This window comes from Mustela nivalis, assembly GCF_964662115.1.
Source record: "Mustela nivalis genome assembly, chromosome: 2".
NCBI classification, from domain to species: Eukaryota; Metazoa; Chordata; class Mammalia; order Carnivora; family Mustelidae; genus Mustela; species Mustela nivalis.
The window spans coordinates 154,771,275-154,790,019 of NC_139021.1; the positions used below are offsets into that span (position 1 = coordinate 154,771,275).

General features: G+C 37.3%; 1 protein-coding gene across 3 annotated transcripts in view; it reads left to right on the forward strand.

Annotated features, from left to right (window-relative positions):
* The window catches only part of TBC1D12 (TBC1 domain family member 12), a 100,517-nt gene that overhangs the window by 25,838 nt on the left and 55,934 nt on the right, over positions 1-18,745 (forward strand). For 2 of the 3 annotated variants that reach the window (XM_082722093.1, XM_082722095.1), the window contains exon 2: positions 13,867-13,990. The exons of the other annotated variant lie outside the window; for it this stretch is intronic. In XM_082722093.1, the coding sequence (XP_082578219.1) occupies positions 13,867-13,990 (124 nt within the window). The remainder of the gene's footprint in view (positions 1-13,866; positions 13,991-18,745) is intronic. 3 annotated transcript variants of the gene reach the window in all.

Sequence of the window (18,745 nt, forward strand, 5' to 3'; positions counted from 1 at the left end):
ATGCCTTTGGCTGCAGCGTGACTTCTAAAACTTCCCTATATACCTAGCTAGTTACCAGCATAGCAGGTCTTTTTTTAGGGGGTCGGAGGCAGAGGGGTACAGAGGAAACCTAACCTTGTATTATTAGGGAAGCAGAGCAAACTATATCTTCTCTGCTGTTAGGCAGCATGTTTGTCTGCCAAAATTTAACCGCTCAGTAGAGGAGATGAATAAGGGAGCAGGAAGAAACCAGGAGTGACCTTTTCTTCCTAACACTGCCATATAATTCTCATTCATACGGTCAAGCTCTACCTCTGAAATCCGGAGAGGAAGAACTGCCTCCTCTTTTTTGTGTATGGGCACTTGAACATGTTTGGTTGGTTTTGCTAAGAACCTTTAGTGTGGACTTAAAAAAAATTTAAAGGGGATGTTTAAGGGGGACAGGAAAAAGGGAACTGTGTGTGTGTGTGTGTGTGTGTGTGTATGTGTTCACTTTGAAAAGGTGGCGAGGAAAAAAAAGAAACGAAAAGGTGGTGTGGAGGAATCTAGTCCCATGAATTTATTTGCACTGAGACCTTCATTTCACCAGTCCTCTGATAGTGTATTAGGGGACAAGGGATGGGGAAGAATGACAGCATATGACATATTTTCAAACTATTTTTTTTTTAAAGATTTTATTTATTTATTTGACAGAGAGACATCACAAGTAGGCAGAGAGGCAGGCAGAGAGAGAGGAAGGGAAGCAGGCTCCCTGCTGAGCAGAGAGCCTGATGCGGGACTCGATCCCAGCACCCTGAGATCATGACCTGAGCCGGAGGCAGCGGCTTAACCCACCAAGCCACCCAGGCGCCCCTCAAACTATTAATGTACCTTTTTTGTTATGTTTTCCCTTAAGACTTAATAGAGTGGTACTCTTCCTAGACTGACTAGTAGGACTCATTTGATTTGTATTATTTTAATACAATTTCATATATTTATAATAATATCTTAAAATTACTTTTTGTTGCAGATGTATGCCTTTTAGTTGCATTATATACAGTTTCTGTGGCAGGGGATAACTTGAAAACCTAATCCAAAATTTCTTAGTGGCATAAGAAATTAATGTGAAACATTATCTGGTGGCCTTTTTTAGCAATTGGATACCTGTTGGCTCATATTTCTTTTATGGAAATGTCTTGAAGTAACCAAAGTTTATTGGGTATGTAAGCTTAAGGTATTTGGTTTTGACTTGTTTTAATGATTTAATTAAAATTTAAACTTTATGCTGAACTTATTATCATTGTGATATTATACTACAAAAATGTTGAAACCAGACTTTCTCTATTGTGGAGGTTATGCATTTATTTTGCTTTTTTCCTTTCCAGTCATATCAAGATTCTTCAGAAACTACATCCATAGAAAGGCTTAGTATTGTTTGGTTTAAGATGTTAGTATTCCTTGACATTAATTTTGGAAGTCTAAAATATCCTCATAAATTAATTTCAGATGTAAACCCACATCTTAACAGTCCTTTTATGATGCAGGATAATTTTCAATGGTCTTTGTGAAAAGATCCATGTTTATTCGGCATTTTGATTGTGGTTTATAAAGAGTTCTGTAACTTACAGGTGGCCCGATGCACAGTAATACTATGTATAGCTGCTCGTTTTTCATATGAGAATGTATTTGGTAGTGATTACAATACCTTGATCATAGGTAAAAATCATAGATTACAATGACCCCCACCCCCGGCCCAAGAGCTCTCTGTAATGCTCTTAACCTGGAGATTTTTCTGATCTGTGATTATTACTCTCACTAGGTATAACTGCATCTTATGCTTGTGGTCTCCTCTTTGTGCTTCTATGTCTGTATTCTCCACCATGTCACATTATTTGAAACTATATTTCACTGTGTTTGAAAAACCTGCATAACCTCTTCTATTTTGTGTTAGCCTGCTTTAATTATATACATAATTCTATATTTCTCAGATAGAGAATGAAATGCTATTTTTTTCCCTTCGTAAAAGTACCTTGTTTATACATGGTGAGGGGCAAGGAATTTATGGGGTTCTTAGATTTGAGTGAAAGATCTGATTCTGGTCAATGATTAGAATTGGTGGTAGTTGTAAAAATCAAACTTACTGTTCATTGTACACTTCTTTCTCCTCCCCCGCCAAGAGCTAATTGTTAGCATGAAGTCTTCTGACCCAGTAACAACCTCAGTTTGATGATTGAGACAAATTGATATAGAGATGTGAATTAACCATAGGAGGAATACTTAAAATCTGGAATGTCTGTCAACTTTGGCTCAAATAAGTATACCTAAGCTTGTGGCAAAAGTGGATATCCATCATTATGTAGGAAAAGGCTAACTTTATAGCTCCCCAGTGGTAGATTCAGAATATGCAATCCTTTATGTATATCATGCTCTCCAGTTATAAGGGAGTTCCAGTTGGGAAGTTAAGTTTACATAACAATAAAAACTAATATTTTTTGGACACATACAGAAGAAAATCTGTAACAGATACATGAATTATGAGGCATAGTATACATTGGTGAACCCTTTGCCCAGTCTCAGAAATAGAACATTATCAATACTATTGAAATTATACCTATGAGTGTCATACTGTCCTTTCCACCCCTAAGAGGTAGCAACTAACCTCAATTCATTTAATGATTTAAGCAATACTTTGGCCAGAATGTTTTTCTTATTATTTTATATTATTTTAGAGCTTTGTATAAATAGTATACTGTGTGTACTTTTCTGCATCTTTTTTTTTTTTTAAGATTTTATTTATTTATTTGTCATAGAGAAGCGAGAGCAAGCACAGGCAGAGGCAGAGGGAGAAGCAGGCTCCCTGCCAAGCAAGGAGCCCAATTGTGAGACTCAATCCCAGGATGCTGGGATCATGACCTGAGCTGAAGGCAGCCGCTTCACCAACTGAGCCACCCAGGCGTCCCTGCATCTTTCATTTTTGTTTGTTTTTAAAACTCGGCATTTTTTTTAAAGATTTTTTTTCATTTTACAGAGAAAGAGGGAGATCACAAGTAGGCAGAGAGGCAGGCAGAAAGAGGGGGGGAAACAGGCTCCCCACTGAGCAGAGAGCCCGATGTCGGGCTCGATCCCAGGACTCTGAGATCAGGGCCAGAGCTGAAGGCAGAGGCTTAATTCACTGAGCCACCCAGGCGCCCCTCAGCATTGTTTTTAAGATTCATCCATATTGATGGTTGTAGCTTTGATTTGTGTTCATTGAGGAACAATATTATATTCAGTAACATGCCACAATTTAAGTTTTCTATTCTTCTGCCAGTGGATTATTAGACTGTTCAGGATTTTTGCTCTTCTGAATAGTGTTCCTTGAATGTTCTTAAATGTGTCTTCTAATGCATATGTCCAGAATTTTCTCTAGAGTATGTGGCTAAAAGTATAATCACAAGATGCAAATGTTCAGCTTCATGAGCTAGAAACTGATGTGTGATCACACTATTGTCAATTCCTAGCAGCTGTCTTCTCCCTCTAAATCTGGTGTCATCAGATTTCTTTTTTACCAATCCTGTGTAAATAAAATGTTATTCTGCTTTTAGTTTGTGGGTTCACTAATTATGAATGAGGATAAATATCTTCTGATAGATTTCTTTATTTGACATTTGTTTGGCTTCTTTGTGCAATATATTTTTTTAAGATTTTATTTTTTGACAGTGAGAGAGGGGACACTAGTAGGGGGAGTGGGAGAGGAGCTCCCCATGGAGCAGGAAGCCTGATGCAGGGCTCCATCCCAGGACTCTGGGATCATGATCCAAGCCGAAGGCAAACACTTAATGACTGAGCAACCCAGACGCCCCTGTGCAATACTTTTTAATAGTTTTTATTGTTTTCATTGTTTGTCACTTATGAAAATGATCGTTGGAGTTCTTTATATTTTCTATATGCCAATCTTTTGTCATTTACTTGTGTTGTAGTTTCTGTTCCAAATTTGTGTGTGTGTGTTTTTTAAGATTTTATTTATTTATTTATTTGAGAGAGTGTGCATACAAGCAGGGGGAAGGGGCAGACGGAGAGGGAGAAGGAGACTCCCTGCTGAGATAGGAGGCCAGTGTGGTACTCCATCCCAGGACCCTGGGATCATAACCAGCCTAAGGTGGTCACTTAACAGACTGAACCACCCAGGCACCCCAGATTTGTGTCTTTTTACTTTCTTTTTCTATACTGCCCCTTGTAAACTAGTAGTTAATTTTAATGTTGTGATTTAATTAAGTTTAAAAAATGATAGTGCTTCTAGGTATTGTTTTTAGATTCTTCACTGCTATGAACTTATTTAAAAATTCTCTTGTATTTCTTTCTAAAACTTTGGAAGTTTATTATTCAGATCTAACTATTTAATGCACTGGGAGCTGACTGTTACATATGGTAGGGATCCAGTTTCATTTCCCCTGCATTGATAGCCAAAGGTCCCAGCATCATTTTTTTTTTATACTTAAAAAAAAAAAAAAAAGTTAGATCTGTGCCCATTGTGGAGCCCAGTGCAGGGCTCAAACTCAAGACCTGAGATCAAAACCTGAGCTGAGGTCAAGAGTTGGACACTCAACCAACTGAGAGACTCAGGAGCCCCCTAGCATCACTTTTTTAATGATCTGTCTCTTGTCATTGATTGCAGTGCCACCTCTGTTTCCATTTATGCTTTTGTGTGCTTCTAAGTTGTGCATTGTTTCTCTAATGATCAATTTTTTCATCCCTGGGCCATTACCATGCTGTCTTAAAAACAGTGGTTTTGGGGGCGCCTGGGTGGCTCCGTTGGTTAAGCATTTGACTTCAGCTTGGATTATGATCTCCAGGTCCTGGTATCGGGCTCAGCTTTGGGTTCTGTGCTCTGCGGGGAGCCTACTTCTTCTCCCGCTGCCTCTCCGCCTGGTATTGCTCTCTCTCTCTCTCTCTCTCTCAAATAAATAAATAAATAAAATCCTAAAAAAACCCAAAAAACAAAAAACTGGTTGTAGTAAATTTGCTTATCTTTGGTAGGGGGACTCAGCTTTACTTTTTTTTTTCTTTAAAATATTTTATTTATTTGACAGATGGAGATCACAAGTAGGCGGGAGGTGGGGGGAAGCTGGCTCCCTGCTGAGCAGAGAGCCCGATGTGGGGCTCGATTCCAAGACCCTGGGATCATGACCTGAGCGGAAGGCAGAGGCTTTAACCCACTGAGCAACCCAGGCTCCCCTATGCCCGGTTCATATTGGCCTTACATCTATGATTAAGGATTATAGAATAGTTTATACAATATTAGTGCAATCTGGATCCCGAAAAATTTGGTAGAACTCTCATGTAAAACTAACATGTGATGGGGCGGCTGGGTGGCTCAGTTATTAAGCATCTGCCTTTGGCTCAGGTCATGATCCCAGGGTCCTGAAATTGAGCCCTGCATTAGGCTCCATGCTCAGCAGGAAGCCTGCTTATTCCCCTCCCTCTGCCTGCTGCTCCTCCTTCTTGCACTCTCTCTCTCTCTGTCAAATAAATAAATAAGATCTTAAAAAGAAACAAAACTAACATGCCTGACTTTCTGGGGGAGAAATTTTAACTCTTATTTCAGTTTTTAAAATGATTTTTTGGACTGTTGATATTTTATATTTCTTAAAAGTCTGTTTTTTTTTTTTTTTTAAAGATTTTATTTATTTATTTGACAGACAGAGATCACAAGTAGGCAGAGAGGCAGGCAGAGAGAGAGAGAAGCAGGCTTCCTGCGGAGCAGGGAGCCCGATGCGGGGCTCGATCCCAGGACCCTGAGATCATGACCCGAGCCGAGGGCAGCAACCCAAACCACTGAGCCACCCAGGCGCCCCACAAGTCTGTTTTGATAAATTGTATTTTTACAAAGTTCTGTCCATTTTGAGAAATACCCTTTTTTTAAAGGTTTATTATTTATTTATTTGACAGAGCACACACACAAGGAGGCAGAACAGCAGGCAGAGGGAGAGGGAGAAGCAGGCTTGGCACCCTGGTGAAAAGAGAACCTGACTTAGGGCTTGATCCCAGGACCCTGAGATCATGACCTGAGCCAAAGGCAGATTCTTAACCCACTGAGACACCCAGACACCTCTTGAGAAATACTTTAAATTATTGGCTTGGAGTTGTTTATAAATTCTCTTCCCTTTAAAAATTTTGTTGCATCTGATTTTATGTTTTTCTCTTTACTCCTAATTTATTTATTTCTATTTTTTGCATAAATCCCACTGGAAGTTTTATCTATTTTACTAAACTTGATGAAAGACCAACTTTTGGCAGTGTCAGCCTTCATATTTGATCGTTAGTTTAAATAATCTCTTTTAATTAACAGCTTAATTGAGGTATAGTTAACATTCTATAAAAGTCATCCACTTTAAAAGCACAATTCAATGATATTAAATTTATTTAGCTGTACAGCCTGAAATCTAGTTGCAGAGCATTTCTGCCACACCGTAGATCATTTGTACCCATTTGTAGTCAATACTCAATTCTACCCCCAGGAGTAGCCTTTTTTGCACAGTTCATATAAACAGAATTACACATGTGGTCTTACACATCTGACTTCTTTCATTGGGCATATTTTGAGTTCATCCATGTTGTAGCATATATCAATTGCCTCATTCCTCTTTACTGCTGAATAGGATTTCATTGCATGAATATATATTTTATTTATACATTCAGTAGTTGCTGGATATTTAGCTTGTCTTTACATTTTGGCTATTATGAATAATACTGCTATATGAACAGGGGTGCCTGGGTGGCTCAGTGGGTTAAACCTCTGCCTTCAGCTCAGGTCATGATCTTAGGGTCCTGGGATCAAGCCCCACATTGGGCGTTCTGCTCAGCAGGGAGCCTGCTTCCCCCTCTATCTCTGCCTGACTCTCTGCCTCCTTGTGATCTCTCTCTGTCAAATAAATAAAATCTTTAAAAAAAATACTGCTATGAACATTTCTGTTTAAGCCTTCATGTAGACCTATGTTTTCATTTCTCTTGGGTAGACATCTAGAAGTGGAATTGTTGGGTTGTATGGTTACTTTATGTTTTACTTATAAAAGAAACTGCCAAATTAGTAGGTGGCTGTACCACCTAACATTCCTACCAGCAGTGTTTCCCAAGCTGTTTCACCATTTTACATGCCCACTGTTCCAGGTTTTCCACATCCGTGCAAACTTGTTATTTTGTTGTTGTTGTTGTTTTATAAATAATAGTCATCCTTAGTGGGTGTGGTTGGTACCTAATTGTCATTTATGATTTGCTTTTTCCTAACACTAGACTATGAACAGTTGTTTATTTATGGTATTCACACATACTCCTTTTTATTGGTAATAATGTCCCTCTTTTTTTTTTTTTAAAGATTTATTTATTTGACAGAGATCACAAGTAGGCAGAGAGGCAGACAGAGAGAGAGGAGGAAGCAGGCTCCCCACTGAGCAGAGAGCCCAATGTGGGGCTTGATCCCAGGACCCTGGGATCGTGACCTGAGCCGAAAGCAGAGGCTTTAACCCACTGAGCCACCCAGGCGCCCCAATGTCCCTCTTTTATTTTTGCTTTTAGTGATTTGAATCTTCCTTTTTTTTTAGTCATCTAGCTAAATGTTTGTCAATTTTGTTGATCTTCTTTAAATAACCAGCTTTTAATTTTTTTTCTCTATTTTTCTATTCTCTATTTCATTCGTACCCACTCTAATTTTTTTTCTTTCTTTCCTTATGCCAGCTTTTGGTTTACTTCTCTCTTTTTTTAAAAAGATTATTTATTTATTTATTTATTTATTTGAGAGAGAGAGCCTGAGAAGGGAGAAAGTCATAGGGAGATGGAGACTCCCCATGGAGCTGGGAGCCTGATGTGGGACTCGATCCTGGTACCCCAGGATCTTGACCTGAGCCGAAGACAGTGACTTAACCAACTGAGCCACCCAGGTGCCCTACTTTGCTCTTTTTCTGGTTTCTTCATGTGTGCCATTAAGTAATTGATGAGATGGTTCATTTTTAACGGTTACAACTATGAATTTCCCCCTTAGCTGTATCTCAAGAGTTTTGGTACGTTGTGTTTGTTTAAATTCATCTCAGGGTATTTTCTTTTCTTCTTTTCCCCGCGAAGGTGTTTTCTAAATAACCTTGTGATTTTTTTTTCTTTGACCAACTAGTCATTTAAGACTATTTTGTTTAATTTCCACATGTTAGTGAATTTTCCAATTTTTTCCTGTTACTGAGTTCTAGTCTCATTTTACTGTGGTTGAAAAAGGTACTTTGCATGATTTCAATCTTTTTAAGCTTATCAAAACTTGTTTTGTGGGTTAACATGTAGTCCATTCTAGAAGATGTCCTCTGTGCCCTTGAGAATGTGTATTTTTACTTTTGGGTTGAGTGTGCTGTGTATGTCTGTTGGGTCTAATTGACTTACAGTGTTTTAGTGTTTTCCTTTTTGATCTGCTTGTTCCATGTATTAGTGAGAGTAGGCTGTGGTTATCTCCAGTTATTATTGTAGAACTGTCTATTTCTCCCTTCAATATTGTCAATTTTGTTTCACATATTTTAGGGCTCTTGTTGTTAGGTGCATATATGTTTTTAAATGGTTATATCCTGTATCCTGTAGTGGATTAACTTTTTTTCGACATATAATGTTGTCTTTGTGTCTTATAACCTTCTTTGACTTAATGACTACTTTGCCTGACAAAAGTGCAGACACTCCAGGTCTCTTTTGGTTTTTATGTATTTTCGATATAATTTTCCATTCTCTTATTTTCAACTTCTTTGTATCTTTTTATCTAACGTAAGTCTCTTGGGGCACCTGGGTGTTAGACACTTAGACTTAAGTGTCCAACTCTTGATTTCAGCTTAGGTCATGATCTCAGGGTTGTGAGATCGAGCCCCTCATAGTGCCGCATAAAGAGGCATGAAGCCTGTTTTAAGATTTTCTCCCTCTTTTCCTTCTCCTCCCTGCCTCTACTCTCTTTTCCTCTCTAAAAAAAAAATAATAATAAAATGGGTCTCTTATTGTCAGCTATACTTTGATAAAAAAAAAAAAAAGAATCTCTTGAAGACAGCATATAGACAGTTTTTAATTCAGTCTGCCAATATGTCTTGTGTGGAGAGTTAAATCGATTTATATTTAAGCCAATTGTTGGTGAGGAAGGATTTACTTCTCCTTTTCAGCTATTAGTTTTCAGTATGTCTTTTATGATTTTTGTTCACCAGTTCCTCCATTACCACTTTTTTGGTACTTAGTTCAATGTTTGTAGTGGATCATTTTGATTCCCTTCTTTGCTTTTCTGGATATTTTTAAGCTGTTAGCGGTAACTTTAAGGATTACAAGTAACATCTTAAACTTACAGCAACCTATTTTGAATAATACCAAGTCAGTTTCATTAGTATACACATTGCCACACATCTCTGTCCCTCCTACTCTATATTGTTGTCAGAGATAATATGTTTGTACATTGTGTGTCCATTAGCATATATTTATAAATATTGTTTTATACATTTGCCTTTTGAGTCATATAGAAAAAAAGGTTACAAACCAAAAGTGCAATAATACTGGCTTTGACATTTACCTATATAGTTAATTTTACTGATGTTAGTTATTTCTTCTCATGGCTTTGAGTTACTCTTTGGTTACTTCTCATTTCAGCCCGAGGAGCTCCTTTTAGCATTTCTTATAGCTCAGGTCTGTTGGTAATGAACTCTTTCAACTTTTATCTAGAAATGTCTTCATTTCTCTTTCATTCTTGAATGATATATTTGCCACATATCACATTTTTAGTTTTTTCTCTTTTCGACCATTAAATAATGTTATCCTGCTACCTTCTGGCCTCCATGATTCTGATGAAAAATCAGTTGTTAATCTTGTTTGTGGTATTTGCTTCTCTGTTTTCTAAATTTTCCTATCCTTGTTTTTTTTTTTTTTTAAAGGTTTTATTTACTTAATTTGTCAGAGAGAGAGAGCGAGCACAGGGAGAGCGGCAGGGAGAGAGAGAAGCAGGTTCCCTACTGAGCAAGGAACCGTATATGGGACTTGATTCCAGGACTCTGGGATCATGACCTAAGTGAAGGCAGACACTTAACCGACCAAGCCACCCTGGTGTCCCCAAATAAAATCTTTTTAAAAAAAAAATTCATTTTAGTTATGCTAGCTTTCAGCCCTAGAATTTGCTTGGCTCCTTTTTGTAATACTTTTCTCTTAGCGATATTCTTATTTTGTTCATGCATTCTCCACTCCCCATTTCTTTGTCTGTAGTTTCCTTTAGTTTATTTAGGAATATTTGAGACAGTTAATTTAACATCTTTGAGTAGTAGTTCCACCGTCTGAACTTCCTCAGGGATGTTTTTGTCAAATCTTGTTCCTGTGAATGGTTCATACTCTGTTCTTTCTTTGTGTGTATTTTAATTTTTTGTTGAGACATGGACATTCTGATTACTATGATGTGGCATTCTGTAAATCTGTTAACTCTTCAGTGTTTGGTGATTTTTGTTTATTGAGTTCTAGAGTCATCCATTTGTGATGTTTACCAAACTATTTGGTGAAGTATATCATTTTTGTGTGATGTCACAAGTTTCTGTTATTTCTGCAGTCAGCTGGTAGCCTGAAAAAGATTTTTTTCCTTAAACTTCTGGCTCAAAAAGAGAAACAAAAGAGTTCTTTGGTTTTTTTTTTGTTTGTTTGTTTGTTTCAAAGATTTTATTTATTTATTCGACAGAGAGAGATCACAAGTAGGCAGAGAGGAAGGCAGAGAGAGAGGAGGAAGTAGGCTCCCCGCTGAACAGAGAGCCCGATGCCGGACTTGATCCCAGGACCCTGAGATCATGACCTGAGCTGAAGGCAGCGGCTTAACCCACTGAGCCACCCAGGCGCCCCTGTTTTTTTTTTTTTTTTTTTAAAGATTTTATTTATTTGTCAGAGAGAGCACAAGCAGGAGGGAGCCACAGGCAAAGAGAAAAGCCGGCTCCCAGCTGAGCAAGGAGCCTAATGCAGGACTTGATCTCAGGACCCCAGGATCATGACGTGAGCCAAAGGCAGGTGCTTAACCAACTGAGCCACCCAGGCACCCAAGAGTTTTATCTTTTTTAATGTTTCAGTAGACACCACCAGTAGAAGCCATTGCTGCAAGATGACTGAACTGATACAGGTGTCTGTGCTGGTACCTCAGGTCACTGCCAGACCAACAAAATTCATAACTCCAAATTTTAGAAAGACATGAACCCAGCTATCCTTCCTGATTCTCAACCACTTCAGAAACATGAGCTCATAATCGCCACTTCTTTGGGAGGGAACAACTAAGGAATTGAGGGAAGGCGGTTTGTTGACACATGTTGTAGATTTAGGAAGGATCGGCACCCTCTTCCTTCATGTACTTGTCTGTTTGTTACAAATGTTTGATAAGTTTCTAGAGTTCTGAAATGGTTGATTACAAGTGCTCTTTCCAGCTCAGTTTTTACTTTGGGGAAGGAACTGACATCTAGAGCTTCATATTCTTCCATTTTGCATGAGTGATGCTTTTGAACTGCAAATTTGATTTAAATTTGTTTTAAATTTGATTAAGGCCAGTTTTTTTTTTCTAAGATTTTATTTATTTGTCAGAAAGAGAGCAAAAACAGCGGGAATAGCAGGCAGAGGGAGAAGCAGGTTCCCCCCTGAGCAAGGAGCCCAGTGCGGGACTCGATCCCAGGACGCTGGGATCATCACTTGAGCCAGAGGCAGATGCCCAGCCAAGTCACCCACATGTCCCTAAGGCCATTTTTCAATTTTTATTTTCAACCAGGGGGCCCTGGTTGGCTCAGTCAGTTAATCATCTGCCTTCACCTCAGGTCATGATCCCAGAATCCCAGGATTGAGCCCCACATCAGGCTCCTTGCTGAGCATGATGTCTTTTTCTCCTTCTCCCTCTGTTCTCCCCCTACCTGTGCACACATGCACTCTTTCTCTCAAATAACTAAAATATTATTAAAAATTAAAAGTTTTTACTTTATGGATCATGACTTTGATGTCATATTCAGTAATTTTTTGAATAAACCATGGTGACAAAAATTTTTCTCCTGTGTTTAGCATGGCTGGATGGCAAACCTTTGGAGTATAGACAAGCCTTGTGGGGCTTATTGAGGGAATTGTTATTTCACTGCCAGCAGGAGGCCTTTGGGGTACTAGTTTCCATATTAGGAGGGGTGGAGAAGCCATCTCCAGGCCGAGTTTGCCAGTGCTGAAAATTCGCTGAACATGTCCTGGGCACGTGACTGAGTGGAGTTCTACTACCTACTTGGCAGCTGCTGAAAACCATAGGAGAGTTCCTTTCTCCTTCAGTGTCTTTTTCAGTGCCCTCTATTAAGAAAATTTAACAGTTTCATGTTCATTTCAAAGGAGAAATGCTCATAGAAATTCTATTATTACACACAAGATGTCAAATATTATTTAAATTAATAGGCCCTCGTTTGAAGCTTGAAATTGTATGTTGTAAATATACCAGTCCTCAGTATAATCATTAAAAACCTCCAATCTACAGATCGTATTAAGTAGAGAATTGAGTCGCTATGTATAATCTCTGAGATGAAACTCCTAGAGTATCCGAAGTAGAACTTATATTGTCATCAGTTCACTTCCATTGCACACCCAAGGAAATGGGAGTGTCTCTTTGATTTATTATGAATTAGCCCACATTCTTTTGTAGGAGTCCATTGATCCCTTCCTAAACTCAAAGAATGGCTTTAACATTATGCTTTAAAAACATAACTCCTTTTTTATCACAATAATGTACTTTTAAGAACAGATACATGATATTTTGAATGTAGATAAACCAAGTTATTTAGGACTTCAAATAATTTGTAGCAATGTGCAAATTAAAAATTTTCATAATAATCACATATCACAGCTTATAAGAAGGGCTCCTATAGGGACGCCTGGGTGGCTCAGTGGGTTAAGCCGCTGCCTTCGGCTCAGGTCATGATCTCAGGGTCCTGGGATCGAGTCCCGCATCGGGCTCTCTGCTCAGCAGGGAGCCTGCTTTCCTCTCTCTCTCTCTGCCTGCCTCTCCATCTACTTGTGATTTCTCTCTGTCAAATAAATAAATAAAATCTTTAAAAAAAAAAAAAAAAAAAAAAAGAAGGGCTCCTATTTGGTTGGATTCATCCAGACTTTTCTGAGAGTGCCTTTATCATGCTTTATTGGTGGATACATATTCTGAGAATCATTCCTGCTTATATCTGCTATAGATACTTTATTTGGTTGGTAAGGGCCTAGAGATAAAGTAAAATCCTTGGTCCTTGGGGGCATCTGGGTGGTTTGATCAGTTAAGCAACTGGTTTCAACTAAAGTTATGATCCCAGGGTCCTGGATGGAGCCCTGTGTTGGGCTCCCTGCTCAGCTCCCTGCTCTGACCTTCCCCTTTGCTTGTGTTCTCATGTGCTTTCTAGCTCTCTCTCCCTCTCTCAAATGAATAAACAGTCTTTTAAAAAAATCTTTGATTATTATGCAGGTTTCCTTTAGATTTGTGAGGAATACTTTCTTTTTTTCCTTTAAAAATTTTTTTAAAGATTTATTTATTTATTTTAGAGAGAGAACAAGAGCAGGAGGAGTAGAGGGAGAGGGAGAGAGAATCCCAAGTAGAGTTCACATTGAGCATGGAGCCCGATGTGGGGCTTGACCATGACCCCTGAGATTAGAACCTGAGGTGAAACCAAGAGTCAGACGTTCAACTGATTGAGCCACCCAGGTTCCCCAAAAGATACTTTCTTCCTAGGCTATTTATTGGCCTCAGGGTTGTGAGTTAAAGTCCTGTGTTGGGTATAGAGAGTACTTACAAATTAAAAAGATAGAATTTAATTTAAAAGTATTTGTATTTGTCTTGGGTACAAACATACTTTAAAAATTATTAAATAGTGTTCTGGTTACCAAAAACACAATTCATGTAACTTTTCTGTGTTTCAGAAACCTTTTTCCAAAAAGGACTAAGGAACTCAAATCAGTTGTCCATAGTGCTCCTGGCTGGAAATTATTTGGTAAAGTCCCTCCCAGAGAGAATCTTCAGAAAACTTCTAAAATCATTCAACAGGTAAGTATTAATATAGCTACATGGTTTGTCTTAGCTTTTCAAATTTTTTTTCTTGATAATGAATCATATTCCACTTTCATTTGTCCTTTTTCTACATATAAAATTTGGGGATTATTAGATACTTACAGTAACCTTAAATTTTTTTTTTAAAACACACACATGTTTTCAATTATCATTTATGGTTGTAAAAATTCTCTAAAGTAATGGAACATTGAGTTTTTTTCCTAGTTACTCCTAGTTACTCCTTGAAGAGCTTTTTGGTTCTTTTGTTTTTCTTCTTAGCTAAGCAGTCTTATCACGTACATTGACTTGTAATTGAATATGGTAGTGTTTGCCAGTGGCACAGATTTTATGGATGCAAGGAGTTACTAATCGGTGAAACAGTAGAAAGCAAAAACTGAGTAAGTTTTGAGGTTGAACACCTTCTTTGGTCACTTTTCTAGTGTTCTACCTTAACCAAGGACTTTGTGAAATAGGTGGATGTATAATCTGTTTCTAGTAATTTTGGAGTCAGTTCTTCTAATATCTGTATTAATGTCCATATTCTGAAGCTCTTAAGAATTTCAGATCTTACTTGACTCCTAAAATTGGGCTCTATCAGTACCAGGAAATTGGTGAGACTGGATGAGTTTGCAGGCATTTCTAAGTTCTGAGAAATTGTTTCTCAGAAGGAAGAGATATATATGTAATACATTTTCTATTTCTCTCCTTCCCAATTGTAGTTTTTCAGATTCAATGCAATCATTGTGTATAAAAATAATCACATTAAGACAATAATCACCATTCCAATTAGAGAAAACGTCTTCCAATAAGGATTTAATAGTATTCCTTTTATTGCTTAAAGAAAAACTCATTTCCCAGGTAATACAAGAAAATTTATAAATCTTTAAAAACATATGTTTTAGTTAATTTTATCTTCAATTAAAACACTGACTAGTTTATATAGCTGCTGGGACTTGAAACTGCAGTGTTGTGTTTTCCAACCTGTGGGCCTGGGTATTCCATGTGCTGCAGCCTACACACAGGGGAACAGAGGCTGCCTCAGTGATAGTCCATGTCTGGTAGATACAGTGCAGACTGTTAGCTTGAGATTATACACAGTTTTGACATTAAGTGACACTGTTTTTTTCCTGTGGCATCATATCTTTGTTAATCTGGTTTTCTGAGGTTTCTGTGATGAAAATCAGATACTGTGCAAAGATTAGTGTTCAATGGGAAATGAGCGTGATCGTGTCCAATCTGATTTTGAGATTTGTCAAATTATACAGTGCACGATAAGCATACATGCCTAATTAGTAATTGTGGTTATTTAAGAATGAAAACCCTTTCCCCTTCAATTTATGTGTATTATTTTTTTTCAATGTTAGGGCATAAATCCTTATTAAATTGTTGAGCAAAACTACTTATTAAACAATACTTTGGTATTTCTATTGGTTCAGGGGGAGCCATGAAAAAATTAATGGTACACCAAGGACACTGTTCACCAAAAAAGTTTGGGAATTTTTGCTATCTCGACATCTTAATTTTAACTTTTTTTGGTAAAGTCTGAAAGTAACTTCTCTTGTCTAGAGTTTTCCAGAAGACCAAGTTCGCCCTCTAGAGGCAAAACAGTGGTCTTGCTATTGAAGGTTTGTATTCTTTATGATAGTTTATGTTAAATATGCATGTGCATACTTTTATATTTTTATGTAAACTAACATTCTGCGACAAGCCTCTAAGTAAATTACTGATTGGAGAATTATATGTTTACTTATATGCTGTATGCTTTTAATTAGCTATTTTATTTTGGAAAGCTAAGAGGTCACATTCTCTCTTTTTCATATATATATATATTGTGTGAAAGTTTGGTGAGGGGTTAGGGAAAGAACAACTCTTATTTTCATGTGGGAAGAGGGAGTGGAGTTGCTCTCCTCTGTAGTCCTTTGTCTGGCCTTTTACAGATGCTGATATCTCCTACTTGCTACTTTTATTTTTGAACTCTCCAGCGATTTGTAGGTACTAGTGTCTGTTTTGGTGCCTTTTCCATGGTTGTTTGTTTTCTGGGAGGTGTGGTAGATAGTGAAGTCTTTGTTCTTCTGATCCTTTCCACCCTCAAAATATGTATCTCCTCATGTATGGAACCTGTTTCTGCCTCTCGCTTTCTGCTTTCTTTTCCCCCTGTTTCTGTGTATGTTCTCTCCTCCCCATTTGTCTGACTTTGCTCTCCTCTTCCCTGCAGATGTCATTTTCAAGGTGGGCATGATTTTCTTTTATTAGTAACAGCAAATTTATAACTTTGTGTCTCTGTTCCCACTTGAAAACATGTTTTCACAGCCCTGACTTTTAAACTCTGTAAAACTGTTATGAATACGAAGTATGATTGAGATCTTTTACCATGTACTCCTTTTAAATGAATACTGTATGTTCAGAGTCCGAAATAAAAAAGGAAGGTATTATCATAAAGACGTGAAGAATGTTAGGGCCCATCTTTTATTCTTTCTTTCTTTCTTTCTTTTTTTAAGGTTTAATTTATTTGAGAGGGAGTGCACGAGTAGGGTGAGGGGAGGTGGGGGAAGGAGTAAAGGGAGAAGGAGAAGCAGACTCTGTACTGGGCTTGGAGCCTGATGCAGTGCTTGACCAGAGCAGAAGGCAGATGCTTAACCGACTGAGCCACCCAGGCACCCCAGGGCACATCTTTCATGTTTTAGGGCAAGGCCTTCTGCTATTCAGCCTGTAGAAAATGAAGGGATCTAGTAATTCCAGTGTAAAAATGCTTGAAAAAGTGAGGTAGTGCTAAAAATACAGAAGGAAAGTGCATTCTGCTGGGCTTTCTAAGGTTTCCTTACTTGCTTTTTGAGTGGCAAAATAGATTTATTGAGAGATTATAGAGGATGAGGAGTATTTCCTAAGATAATTTTTTTTTAAAGTTTTATTTATTTATTTGACAGAGAGAGATCACAAGTAGGCAGAGAGGCAGGCAGAGAGAGAGGAGGAAGCAGGCTACCTGCCGAGCAGAGAGCCCGATCGGGGCTCCATCCCAGGACCCTGAGACCATGACCAGAGCTGAGGTTTTAACCCACTGAGCCACCCAGGCACCCCTCATAAGATAATTTTTTAAAGTAGAAAGCAAATATTTAGAAAGGAGTTGATATATTCTTAAGTATGAATATATTATTGGGCCAGAATTTTCTTTTCAGTGAAAAGACATCTATAAGATTATAAAGTAACTATATAGAAAAGTAAGGTTTTATTTTTAAATGTTTTTCTTTCTTAATTATTAATTACACAATTAACACATGATTATATTCTCTATAAAATGTAAAACATTATAGGAAGGTATGTCTCATTTCACTTTCACATTTTTGGGCCTTTTAAAATTCATTTCTTTGTGTAGAAGCACATATAATTATGTGTATATTTGTACATATATGATATTATATATATATTTTGACTCATTTCAAGAACAGAATATTATATATATATATTTTTTGCGTTATTTATCTTTACATGTTTTGCACCCATAGCTTTTTAGAGATCTATGAAGTTCATAAGTGAAAGATATTTGTAGGTTAAATATTTTTTTAATTTTATTATAGTAAATTTTATTAAAGATCTGATTAGTTTAAGTGCTTCTCATGTTAACATAAAGCAACATAAAATCATTTTAGGGTGATAGCAAAGTCAAACTAACTCACGTTTGGCATTTAATTTGAGTCACTTCCCAAATCACATGAATATTCATAATATTATTTTATGAGGATTATCACATGTGTTCTCTTGCAGGTGTGAAATTCCTGCTTGTGGCCTTTTGAACCAGTTGGTGAGCCATGTTAAAAGTTGCATCTATTAATAGTAAATAGTATTTCAGTTACACTGTAATTCGATTGACCTAAGTTTTTGGTTTTTCGAAATTAATTGGCCAAAGTTGGAATGTAGCTACATTGTCTTCTGACCTTCAGACTGCAAGTAAGAATGATTACAAATGAGCCATGTTACGTATAATTTTAACATGATTGCATACTAGATTGAATATACCCTATTTATGTCAAACTGACGTATCTTTTTTTTGCTTGATACTGTTTTTATATTGACATCTTAAAATAAGAAAATGAGATTATAGTACTTAGATGACGTTTCCAGTTTTTCTTCACTCATGTCTTTTTCTGAGTGAACCTTCAGTTGAGAGTTCGAAACACTTTCACATAACTTTCCATAGGTAAGGGAAAAAACTTTTAAGACACTACATGACTTCTTAATCTGAACGCTTGAAAATGTCTTAAAAATCTAAAAGAATATGTCACTCTCCTCAGTTAGGCCATTTCTTTGAAATGTTTTACTGCAGAAACAATGACATGAAAGGGACTAGATAGAATATGTGTACTTTGTGAGTAGTACTCAAATCTATAACATTGTGAAAGTGTTAGAGCTTAATATTCTGGTTAATAACTTGATTGGTATGTGCACCATTAGAATATTTGAAAACAATTTGTTGGCTTTAATTATGTTTAAGTATAGATACCTTTGGTGTAAAATTTGAGCAGTACAAAAAGTACCCATTTCATTATTTGTGGTTAAATTGTGGAGGGGCTGGACTGTGTCAGAATTTATTTTTGAAAAATCCTTAAAATTGTTAACACCCTTAACTGTTGTTAACAACAGTTAAGACTGTTTTGTTTTTTTCACCTTTGTTTACCTAGTATAATGTCACCTTGAGAAGCAAGTCAGTAATTACCTTTCTGGCTGTATGTGTGTTCTTTATTTTATAGTTAATGATAA